The sequence below is a fragment of the Rhea pennata genome, chromosome 8, assembly GCF_028389875.1.
Source record: "Rhea pennata isolate bPtePen1 chromosome 8, bPtePen1.pri, whole genome shotgun sequence".
Classification (NCBI taxonomy): Eukaryota; Metazoa; Chordata; class Aves; order Rheiformes; family Rheidae; genus Rhea; species Rhea pennata.
This window is the reverse complement of record NC_084670.1, coordinates 33,509,186-33,521,624: the sequence shown is the minus strand read 5'-3', so window position 1 is coordinate 33,521,624 and position 12,439 is coordinate 33,509,186. Positions and strand designations below refer to the sequence as shown.

At 34.3% G+C, this 12,439-nt stretch overlaps 1 protein-coding gene across 5 annotated transcripts in view; it reads left to right on the top strand.

Moving 5' to 3' along the window:
• Window positions 1-12,439, top strand: part of TPR (translocated promoter region, nuclear basket protein) — a 41,823-nt gene that overhangs the window by 8,729 nt on the left and 20,655 nt on the right. For all 5 annotated transcript variants that reach the window (XM_062581946.1, XM_062581945.1, XM_062581944.1 and 2 more), the window contains exons 11-28: window positions 200-291; window positions 1,047-1,244; window positions 1,422-1,529; window positions 2,086-2,312; window positions 3,184-3,347; window positions 3,831-3,970; window positions 4,056-4,204; window positions 4,546-4,708; window positions 5,191-5,325; window positions 6,082-6,222; window positions 6,386-6,554; window positions 7,489-7,655; window positions 8,338-8,490; window positions 9,265-9,381; window positions 10,429-10,632; window positions 10,717-10,901; window positions 11,322-11,469; window positions 11,877-12,014. In XM_062581946.1, the coding sequence (XP_062437930.1) occupies window positions 200-291; window positions 1,047-1,244; window positions 1,422-1,529; window positions 2,086-2,312; window positions 3,184-3,347; window positions 3,831-3,970; window positions 4,056-4,204; window positions 4,546-4,708; window positions 5,191-5,325; window positions 6,082-6,222; window positions 6,386-6,554; window positions 7,489-7,655; window positions 8,338-8,490; window positions 9,265-9,381; window positions 10,429-10,632; window positions 10,717-10,901; window positions 11,322-11,469; window positions 11,877-12,014 (2,798 nt within the window). The remainder of the gene's footprint in view (window positions 1-199; window positions 292-1,046; window positions 1,245-1,421; window positions 1,530-2,085; window positions 2,313-3,183; window positions 3,348-3,830; window positions 3,971-4,055; window positions 4,205-4,545; window positions 4,709-5,190; window positions 5,326-6,081; window positions 6,223-6,385; window positions 6,555-7,488; window positions 7,656-8,337; window positions 8,491-9,264; window positions 9,382-10,428; window positions 10,633-10,716; window positions 10,902-11,321; window positions 11,470-11,876; window positions 12,015-12,439) is intronic.

The window sequence follows — 12,439 nt, the reverse complement described above, 5'->3', positions numbered from 1 at the left end:
ACATGTTTATAAATATATATAAAATTATAGACAAATTTGTAATCCAGTAACTTTAAGTACTAGAAATACAGTTGGTTAAACTACAATCGCTACAAAATGCAAAGATGTATGAAGGTTTGTTTTTTTATTTTATTAACAAATATTTATAGTGAGGGTTATAGGAGCTTTTTAACGGTATTTTGTGGGGTTATATCTTCAGGAGCCATACTGTCTGAGGAGGAACTAGCAGCTATGTCTCCTACTGCTGCAGCAGTTGCTAAAGTAGTCAAACCTGGAATGAAATTGACTGAGGTGAGACACTCTTCAAGTTTCAAGGGCTGTGAAAAGCCAACAATGAGACTTGCTTGCTTTATTAATAGTATGAGAATAGAGACTTTCATTCATTTTCTAAGATCTGTTACAATAGATGACCAAAGTCAAAATCTTCTCACATGCTTAAGGCAGATTTTACCTGCTAACTTATTGAATTACTGGGATTTTTATGCAACGTACCTTATAGTTTTCTTCAATATGGTATCAGAACATTTTTTTTCACTGGAGTATATTTTATTTCTGTATATCAGCTTTTTTTAAGAAACTGTTCTGTCTTATGTTTGCAGAAAAGAAATGAACATAATGATAAATCATACATAGTTTTAGGTGGGTTTTTTTGTTTATTTGTTTGTTTTTACACTTCCATGCAATGATCAAATATTTTTTGTTTGGTTTTGGTGCTTTTGTCTAGGCATTAAATTGTTGTCTTTCATTGTTGTTTTCTAATGGGGTACTAATTGCTATACTTCATTGTCTTAAACTTGTGTAAGATTTGTTCCTTTCACATTGAGGCCTTTTGTAACAACTGGACTGTAAATGATTGCAGTTTTTAAGTTAATAGGGATAACTGCTTTTCCATGGTATGAGTCATGAGCAAACATTTTTTAAAAGTTCAACTTTTTTATTTAATTAATTTACAATTGTATAAAATTATACTGCTGAAAGGTATGACTTGTTTAATTAGTGGTGATTCTTTGATACATCTGGACAAACTTCAGATTTTTTTGTTGCAGCTGTACAATGCATATGTGGAAACTCAGGATCAGTTGCTTTTGGAAAAGCTGGAGAATAAGAGAATTAATAAATATTTGGATGAAATAGTGCAGGAAGTAGAAGCCAAAGCACCAATCTTAAAACGGCAGCGTGAAGAATTTGAGCGCTCCCAGAAAGCTGTTGCTAGTCTGTCTGCAAAGCTTGAACAAGCTATGAAGGTCAGTGTAAAGGAAAGAACTAATGCTTGGTCTTCAAGAAGTAAATAAGTACATAATTGTAAGTTAGAGCTATTGTGCAGTTTAATTCACAAGGCTATGTTTGACTTCATCTCTTTGGGAAGAAATGTGTCTTAATTGAGTTCATACGTATTTCTTAATGTTTTTGTATACTTGAAGGAAATCCAGCGATTACAGGAGGATGCTGATAAAGCCAATAAGCATGCCTCTATGCTTGAAAGAGAAAACCAGAGACTGGAAATACAAGTAAAAGACCTTTCACAGCAGGTAAAACAAATGTTGTTATGTTTTTAAAATGTACTATTTACAGTTCATTTACTAATATGGTGCTGCATTTTCCTCTATAACTTGAGAATTGTATTCAGCCATTCAGGTAGACTTCAGTTGTCACAAGAACCTTTGTGATATTAAAAGCATATTTTTGGGACAGTGCTCTTTTTTACATTTCTACTTAGGAAATTAGAATAAGTTTAGCTGGATAAAAGTGATGCTGTTTAGGACAGTTCAAGATCTGTCATGGGAAACGGAAATATAGCTTGCTTTGGATTTGTTTGATTGGAATATGCTGTGATCTATTTGCAGAACTGAACACCAAGAATACCCACTTAAGATTTTGATGTGGTTTTCCAATATCCCAATTCTTAAACTGTCTTTCTATACTGTGGTTATCTTACATGGATTTATTGATGTAATAGTTGAAGTGTCTTAAATACTTTTGAAAGCAAGTTTTTTTTCCTCATATAACTATTTTTTCTACTGTATTGTTTTTCGCAGTTAAGTCTTAAAGCATGTGCAACTCTTACCCTAGAATGTTCTTTTTCAGATTCGTGTGCTCTTAATGGAACTTGAAGAAGCTAGAGGCAATCATGTGATTCGTGATGAAGAAGTGAGCTCTGCTGACATCAGTAGCTCTTCTGAAGTAATATCTCAACATCTAGTCTCTTACAGAAATATTGAAGAACTTCAACAGCAGAATCAGCGTCTCTTGGTGGCTCTTCGGGAGCTAGGAGAGGCCAGGGAAAAGGAGGAGCAAGAAACAACATCATCCAAGTAAACTATCTGTTCCTTCTAGGAAAGAGTTCATACTAAGTAGTAACAGGGCTTTATTTAAACAACTCTTTCAAATTTTTTTTAGTTTTACTGTTACTAATTGCGTGCATGTATATATGTGCATATGTGGGTATGCTCATGAGCAGACATGCAATTCATATCAAGGCAAATTTTTATTATATTATAAAATTATATTATAAAATTGTCTTAGTTTCAGATTAAAACCCTGTGTAGTTTTATATTGTCATTCCTTTTCATCACCTCTTCTTTTTTTTTTTTGAGCTAACGTAAAAAATAGTACTCTTCCAAGAATTCTTCCTAGAAACTTTTCCTAACCTGTTGATGCACAGCAGTATGAGAACATACACTGAAATTCAAACATTTTATAACAGTGGAGTTGTATGTAAAATCTTTTAGACTTGTAACTTCAGTAAAGAGAAATATCAGTCTTTTAGTGAATGTGGTTTCACATAGTAGTACTGTCTTTCAAAAAAGTGTTGAATTGATTTTAAGTTTTCCATTCTGTTAGCTGAGGAAAATACTGAATATATGCCTACCTGATTGGCTAGCTATAAAGACCAACAGACACTCCATTCTGTGTTTGAAGTTCATAGCCTGATTCTCTACTATTGTTGTGTGAAGTCATTTGAGTCAATACAATTACATCTATTCTGCTCCTCATGGAAGAGGCCAGCTTTCAGTGTCATCTACAAAATAAAATTCCAAAATTTTTCCTCTAAGTTTGGTCAAAAATCTCAGCTTAGATTTCGAAGAGAGAATAAGTGTCGACTAAAAGAAAAAAATGAGAGGATTGTGTTACCTTGGTACACGTCACTGTATAAGTTAGTAAAACAACTGTTCCTGGTTTCAGAATTTCTGAGCTTCAGAGTCAACTTGAAGAAGCTCTCAATGAGCTAGAGAAACTGCGTGAATCACGTCATCACCAGTTACAGCTTGTTGAGTCTATAGTTCGTCAGCGTGACATGTTCCGCATATTATTGGCTCAGACCACAGGAGCTATCATTCCTTTGCAAGGTAGGCTTCACATTTCTGCACCATTCAGAAAAATAATGTTTTCATTTGTTACGAGCTTTCAGAAATGATGCTAAAATGGTGCTAGTAACTTCCGTTAATATAGTATTCATTTTTTACCCTAAATCACTGGAAAACCCGTAAATTTGGATTTAGGCACATGGATATAGTTTTATAGCATAATGAGTTACCACATATTCACTGAGTTTTAGTAGTAGCTGTATGTGTTCTACTAGCCCACTGTGGATATTACGCAGGATATGTAGGTTTATGTTTTTTTTTTTCCTCTCTGATGTTTAAGCTAATTGTTTCACTCTGTGTTTTGTACTTGCTAGAAAAATGGACAATTCAGTCACTTGGTTACACGAGCCCAAGACTTTCCAAATAACAGTGCTATTCTTAGCCACATTTAAATGTGGCTGTACGATCTTCTGCTTTGACAAGTGTTCTGTAAGTTGTCTTTAAAATTCTCTTAACTTTATTTAGCTTCAGGTATATTACCAGAGGAGGTTTCTCTTACATCTACTCCAAAACGCTCAGCTATACCTCAAGCCATGTCAACTCCTGCTCCAGTATCAATGACTGAATCAGTGGAGACTGTGGAGGCTAAGGCTGCCCTTAAGCAGGTACGTTTTTCAGTGAACACTACGGAGAGTTGTTGTTGTTTCCTCTTACTCAGGTAAGCACTTTTATGTCTGCTCTTTGATGTAGTTGCAGGAAGTTTTTGAGAACTACAAAAAAGAAAAGGCAGAGAATGACAAGTTGCTGAATGAACAAAATGAAAAACTTCAGGAGCAAGTCACAGACTTGAGGTCACAAAACGCAAAGATATCCACACAGCTGGAGTTTGCCTCCAAACGGTAAATGAGCTGTTTAATTGTATTTCCTTATTTGTGTTGTTTAATTACATTTCCTTTTTTGTGTAGCGTTTGTTGGTAGAATCGTGCTGAATGCTTTGTATTAAACTACAGTTTGCTCATGTGGTATTGTTGTAAAATGTTAATGTTGTCTATTGAGTTAAAGACAAAAAATAATGAAGGTGGAATCAAGAATGTATTGTCTAGTTGCATGAGTCCCATAGAAGGCTACCTGAAAACTGCCATGCATCAATATGAAACATATAGCTGTGTATATATCTCCAGTTAAATTCAAACAATTTAACTTGAGGATTATGTACTTTGCTTTGTTGTTCCATGCAAAGTTATGAAATGCTTCAGGATAATGTTGAAGGGTATCGTCGAGAAATAACATCTTTGCATGAGAGAAACCAGAAACTCACAGCTACAACTCAAAAGCAAGAGCAGATAATTAACACCATGACTCAAGACCTGAGGGGAGCTAATGAAAAACTGGCAGTGGCAGAAGTGAGTAATATGATATATTATACTCCTAGATATTTTGAATTACTATTAGCTAGTTTTTAGTTAGTTTTTTTTATTTTAGTTAGTTTTTTCTTATGATTATCTTCAGAGCTGTCAGAACTTTTTTGGCTGTTAAATTTGTTATAGCCTGTGTGATATGTTTTGAGATACTTTGTGAAATGTTATAAATGTGTTCATTAAATAAATCAAGTATTGAGGGAAGGTAAAACATCTTGGGAGTGTTATTCCAACATCCATATTTGAAGAGAAAGCAGAATGTGATTAATCAAGCAGTTATGCTCTTATAATTTTGGGCTTATTTGTGTAAATTTGTTTTCTTTATAAATCTGTAATTTTAGATCAAGAGCTGCTTTTTTAGTATAATTATGATTAACTGATCATAAAAGTAAGAAAGTTTCCCAAATCAAAATTAATGCACAAATTCAGCAAATAACATGAATTTGCTATCAATTCTATTTCAAAAGGTGAGAGCAGAAAACTTAAAAAAAGAGAAAGATATCTTGAAGATGTCAGATGTGCGCTTGACTCAGCAACGTGAATCTTTATTAGTTGAACAAAGAGGACAGAACTTACTGCTTACTAATTTACGAACTATTCAGGTATGTGGTACTATTAATATTCAAGTCTGGTCTGTCTTGCAGTCAATACCTATTGCAATCAACTTCGACAGTGATTGGATAGTCACTTGTGGAAGTCCCACAAGATTGGGAGTCTTAAAGAGGAGTTTTTACTACAAAATTTTGTTACAAATTGATACACAAATTACGTGAGTGACTTGTGTAAACAAGTTGGTCATTCTTATCCTAAATTACGGTGATCTGTTATTTATGTGGGCAAATTCCTGAGAATTTTGAGTCAATGAGAAGGATTTTTGCATAAAAATGGAAACAAAGTTCATAAAATGAAAGAAAAAAACTGTTATGTTAACTTTGATAATAGAAAAGTTTACTATTGCTTGCCATGGCAATTTATTTTCCTGTTTTTTTTTTTTTTTTTTTTTTTGGGGGGGGGGGGGAGATATATTGAATACTTTGACAACATTTACTACAGAAATATCAGTCACATGACAAAATTTTGTCATTTTTTTAATCCCTGGAATTAGATCATACAGACTTTTTTTTCCTAGCAATATTTATTGTATTAATGTTACTAAAGAATCTTTCAAAATGAAGTCAAATATTTTAAGTGCTACTTTTTATAATATTCTATATAACTACCTATTCTTGCTTATTCCATGCAGTAATTTTGTAGATAGAGATATTATAACCAATATCTTTGTTAGAAGTGCTGTAGTAATTTGGAAGAAAATTATTCAAGTGTATTGTAAGCACAGTGCATTTTTGCTCTTTTATCAGGGAATACTGGAGAGATCTGAGACAGAAACAAAGCAAAGACTCAATAATCAGATAGAAAAGCTAGAGCGTGAGATATCTCAGCTGAAGAAGAAACTAGAAAGTGAGGTGGAACAGAGGCATGCCCTCACCAAAAATCAAGAGGTAAATATATTTGTAAATAAATATGATAACTTAGTGAAAATAAAAACACAGTTGCATGGTTTCTGCCAGTTTACAATGCTTTGTCATATGTGAAATTTCTAAACATACTGGGTCTTTGTGCTGTATGTAAGTAATTACAAATTTAGGAACATTGTCTTAACAGGTTCATATCTTGGATCTGAAGAGGCAACTTGAGACTGAAACAAACCGTCATGTTAACACCAAGGAACTTCTGAAGAATGCCCAAAAAGAAACCACAGTTTTGAAGCAGCAGCTTAATAATACAGAGGCTCAATTAGCATCTCAGTCATCACAGAGGATTCCAGGGAAAGGTAAAAAGAAATTCAATAAAGAAAAAAATCTTATGTTAAACATTGCTCTATGCAGATTCAGTAAAATTCATCCTCCTTTGGAATTAGGATAATACACTAAAGAATAAGTCCTCATTGTTATTATTGCAGTCACAAGGTTACCCAGGGTGAATTTTTAAGGTTTTGGAATTTTTTGTCTGTTTGTTTTGAGCAGCAGAGTTTGTTTCATGTCACTACTGTTTATTTGAAAAAGTTCTTTCGGTACTGTTTTATGTATTTAGCATTGGAGGTTTCAAGGCCCTGCCATTAAAAATGCTTTTTAATTCCAGTCAGAAGTGTGAAGTATTTACTGCTGAATGTGTAACAGTTATTTGTATCAATATTTATACCTAGGAATATACTTAAATTATCAGAGAATTTTTTGTAGAGAGATTTTTTGAGTGTTTGGTTCTGTGTGTCTGGTTCTCTGGTGGTGTGGTTCTGTGGGTATGTGCTTTAGGTTGAAACCTGTAAGGATTTCAGGTTTTCAACAGAACAATAGTTTAAAGAACAGGGATTTCAGTAGAGCAGTGTTTTAACTTAGCTGTGCTTAACCTGTGTTTCCAGATTCTCGAATTTTGCAATCTCAAAACATGTTATTATTACTTTGACTGGATTTACTTAGGGAGATTTCAGAAACATTCCAGTCAAGTGACTACAAAATAAGAACACTTGTATTTGAGTGTGTTTATTTAGAATAAAAAAATCTATAGAAAATCTTCATTACTTTCTCAGCACCTTAAAAATGCAACAAGTTCTTTGAAGGCTATTGCTATTGAAATTTATTTGGCATGGTAAATATTACGAAGTAAATGCATAAGCTACCTCCCTTATCTCCAGGTCACTTTTGTATAATTTGCATGTGAAAAATGAATTAGACTTGTACAATTAATGAATGTTTTACCTAATATTATAGGTCAGTCAAATACAACTGAAGATGTAGATGATCTCGTAAGTCGACTAAGACAAGCTGAGGAACAAGTTAATGACCTGAGAGAAAGACTGAAGACTAGTTCTAGTAATGTGGAGCAGTACAGGGCTATGGTTCTTAGTCTAGAGGAATCCCTTAATAAAGAAAAACAAGTAAGTAGATAACAATTGATTAACTTTGTCTATTAGAGTAAAACAGAAACAAGATGAACAATATTTTTTATTATCTATACTGTAATCTGTTGGATCATGAGAGGAATCATAAACTGAAGTTAGTCTAGAAGGCATTACAAAGTAGGGTAGTAAGATCATATATTTGAGAAGTTGGTTTTAGTAATAGGAATATGAAACCTTTTTGTAGCATACTTTTAGAACATAATTTTGACTTGAGTCTGAACTCTGCCAGTGTCTCCCTTCAAAACAGGGAAGTGTGTTTAAGAACTCTTCCATAATCCTGTGATTCCTGATAACAAAAACATTCATTAGCATTCAATCAAAAGCATTTACTGTTTGATGAAGAAGGTATGAATTAAGGTCTTCAGTCAGTCTCTTACTTTCACTGTCTTGGAGACCTTAATGTGTAATAGAAAATGTATGTTGGTTGCTGCATAATTGAGTGAAGTAATCTGAACTTTTTTTGGATATATTTATAAATTATTGCAGTTTGGGAAAATTTGCATTAATGTTTCCAATGGTGTTTGTGGATTTAGTGTTCTAAATGAGATGCTGGGAATACCTATTTGGGCTTAAAATCGTTAATGAAATAAGAGTTTTGTATCAGAACACAGTATTTGAAGCAGAATATTAATTGGATTTCTTACGGATTTTGATGAAGGTGACAGAGGAAGTTCGTGCAACAGTTGAAGCTCGTCTGAAGGAATCATCAGAGTATCAAGCACAGCTGGAGAAGAAGCTGATGGAGGCAGAGAAAGAAAAGCAAGAACTTCAAGAAGAGAAGCGTAAAGCTCTGGAGAGTATGGAACAACAGGTGTGCACTGAATGCTCACCCCTTAAAGAGTACACCGGCACATGCTTCCAAAAAATACTGTAAACATAAATTGGTTTTCATTTCCCTCTGTAGGTGGAATGCAGTGTTGTAGTGTCCAAACCAAAATCTTCACAAGTGGATGTAGAAAAGCCTAAATAAGTCTGACAAGTTGCTAAACATGAGTGGTCCGTTAAGCTTATCACTTTGTAGAGGTGGTGGTGTATTTAAAAACCATCTGTATCCTCTTGAACTTTGAGCGCTGTTTGCAGAAAAAACATGAGCAGAAGTCCTTGAGAAAGGTTTTCAGAAAAAACTTTTGGATCACAAACCAAAAACAGATCTGTAGTGTGCATGTATACTAAAAACAAAGTGGTCTGTGCCATTTTGTCTGTGTTTTTTTGTTTGGTTGGTTGGTTGGTTTTTTTTTGGGGGGGGGGGGGGCTCTTACTGGGGCTGAAAGTAACACGACTACAACTAGCATTATTGCAAACCTGACTCTGAAAGAATAGTAATATATTTCTGCCAAGAAGAGCTCTGAATATTAATAAGTCAATCTTGACAGTGTTTCTGCTTGAACTAAAACTCTTATTTTTATATATAATAATCTTATGATAAACTAATAATCTCATAATATAGTATAATCATGCTTGGTTTCTAAATTACTCACTACTGTCTTCATGCAAAGCCTTGCTGTATTCAGCACTCTGTGAAATACGTTGTTGAGAGCTGTTTTTTTTTCTTTTTTTTCTCTTTGGTCTTTTGGTGTTGATCTAGCTGTCAGAACTGAAGAAAAGTCTGTCAACTGTGCAATCAGAAGTTCAGGAAGCTCTTCAGAGAGCTGGAACAGCTCTAAATAATGAACAGCAAGCCAGACGTGACTGCCAGGAGCAAGTATGTTCACAGTATTTGGCTGTTTTAGCCAGAGGTGATCAGTGAATGTTAGTTTGTGATTGTTTTTCACTTGAACTCAAATATGTTGGCTTTGGTTACAGTGTTGCTATAATCAGAGTTACCGGAGATGGAAAAAAGCACTATAAGAGCATTTCCTCCATTTTGTAACACAGCAGCTTATTTACTGCTTCATTGTTTTACCTTATCAAACTTTGAACTAATATCAACTATACTGACTTTGTATTTGCAGTACAATTTTATATTCAATGTGTCCTATTTAAAAAACAGCAGTAGGAGATGTGATGGATTACTGTGTCTAAGGTCTGTCCTATTATGTAAGAAATTGATTGTGGAATGTAATTAACTGTAATGTATTTCCAGTTTCCTTTTCTCTCGGAAATAAAAAAGTAAAACTAAACTCTTACAGTTAGACAGCGGAGTATTCCATCCAAGCCAAAACAGGATGTATATCTTGTAGATTGTAGAGCAATATAATATTTGGCAGTACCTGATTAGAGTGCTTTCTTTTTACTACCTGTTTTGCAGTAAATCTGATTTTCTTCAGGAGAGAATTTTAATAACACCGACTAGTATAAAAGATCAAGAAGAACTTCTGGCTGTTGTTTAATCCAAACAAAATTTAACTGAAAGGCTTTTCATATGTCAGCCAATGCTATGACCAAATTTGCCTGTCTTTAATTTTTGCCCTCATGTATTAAATGTCTGCTCATTCACATCTAGAAGTAGTCAGTGGATATTTTTATACAAATTCCTGTCTCCTATCTACGCAGTATCTAGAGAGTGCTCCCTCCCTCTATCTAGTTCTCAAATAAAATGATTGCAAATCATATTTTTTCTTATAAATAATAATTTATTTTAAGGAATGCTTCTAACATATCCGTTTTTTTAGTACATGAGATTAATAAAGGTTCTTTTAGCCAGAGGTTTTCTTCAGGACTAGTGGTCTCTATTCTTACTGAGCATTTTTCTTGTACCTATCAGACACATAACCTTAAACATAATGGAGTCTATTGCTGTTTTCCACAGGCAAAGATAGCTTCTGAAGCTCAAAACAAGTATGAACGGGAATTAATGCTTCATGCTGCCGATGTTGAAGCGCTGCAGGCTATTAAAGAGCAAGTTGCCAAGAATGCAGCAGTAAGGCAGCAGCTAGAGGAAGCTGCTCAGAAAGCAGAGTCTGAGTTGTTAGAGTGCAAAGCCTCCTGGGAAGAGAGAGAGAGAATGATCAAGGTATGGTTGTTTTTATGGTTCTGGTAGGGGTTTTTTTCAGCTACTGTCCTACACAGAACTCATTCATCAGTTTTGTTATTGTAGGATGAAGCTTCAACACTTGGGTCCCGCTGTGAAGACTTGGAAAAACAAAATCGATTATTACATGAACAACTGGAAAGTCTCAGTAACAAGATGGTGACCTCTATGAAAGAAGCCATGCCAAGTGCATTGAATGTTTCTCTCAATGAGGAAGGCAAATCTCAGGAACAAATCTTAGAAATTCTTAGGTAAATTTAGTTCTGGGCTCCCTCTTATTGCTGGTTATAAATTCAGTTGCCAATTTAGATAGTTCTGTCTCAATTTATATTTCAGGGATAATGTATAAAATACTACTTTGGTAGATGAGAGGCTGTTTCCCTGCATCAATAAGTAATAGAGGAGATTTCTTTTTACCCATAGGAAAAATTGAGTGAATTCTGACTGATGCAGTCTTTAGTGAATATGGGCAGCAAGAAGATTTCATAGAGACCATTTTCTCATTGTGTTTTTTGTCTTCATTTATACGTATATTTGGATTTTCTTTTCATTCTTTCTGAACTAGTTTCTGTACTTGAGTCCTTCAGATGTAAGAAGTTTCAATTTGAAATGTCTTGTTTTGCCTTTTTTTTTTTTTTTTAAGTGGTGCTTTGTGGTTTTTGTTATTGCAGATTTATACGTCGAGAAAAGGAGATTGCAGAAACAAGGTTTGAGGTGGCTCAGGTGGAGAGTCTGCGTTACCGTCAGAGAGTGGAACACCTGGAAAGGGAGCTCCAGGAGCTGCAGGACAGTCTCAATGCTGAGAGAGAGAAAGTGCAGGTATGGTTGGATATTATTGCTCATGATTTTAGTAAGCAGAGTGCTGATCTCTGTTCTAGTCCCTTCGTTGCATGTGACCAAAAATGAGAAGTTTTGGAAGAATCAGTAGTTTCACAACTGAGGCAGTGTTTAGCCGAATGAAGAGTCTTAGTTCTGAGTCTTGTTAAGCAGTTTGGCAATTCCCAAAAAAAAAAAAACAACAAAAAAATGAAAACAGGGAAAATTAAAGATCTTTTATGTCGTTTGCATTTTTCCCACCCTCTCCTTTTTCTTAAGCAGAATTTATTTTTTGTACGTGTATGTGAATTAATGCCATGACAGCTTTCCAAGTTGGTGTTACGCCAGGTGGAGATAAGTATGTATGTGTGTGCAGGTAAAACAAATGATTAGTTAAATCTTTTTGACAGATAACAGCAAAAACCATTGCTCAGCATGAAGAACTAATGAAAAAAACTGAAACCATGAATGTACTGATAGAAACCAACAAGATGCTGAGAGAAGAGAAAGAGAGGCTAGAACAAGAGCTACAACAAATGCAAGCAAAGGTTAGTACTGATATTCAAGATATTCAGGTTTCAGATATTTAAATGAGCTAATGTCTGGATATAACGTTGCTAATTAAAATAAATACACGATGTAGTGATTATTCTCTGACATCATACACAAAAGAGGAAACGTTCCCTTTAGATTTTTGAAGGACATTGGTACACTTAAGTTCAGACTCTTTTAACTAAAAATGAAAATTGGCATTTGCCCATGACTTAAGGTATACCAGTAATTGTGATATTATTGTCAGATAGATGAAAAATGGTACAGGAATAGCTATAAAGTAGACTACAACTTTATTAAGAATTTAGAAGGGAGCTATGTGCCTCTTCCACCTCTAAACACCAGTCATTTTAATGGAATCCAGGGCAGCATTCTTCAGCTTCTAATACATAATTAATAAACAGTTTTCTGCTAAAAGGTA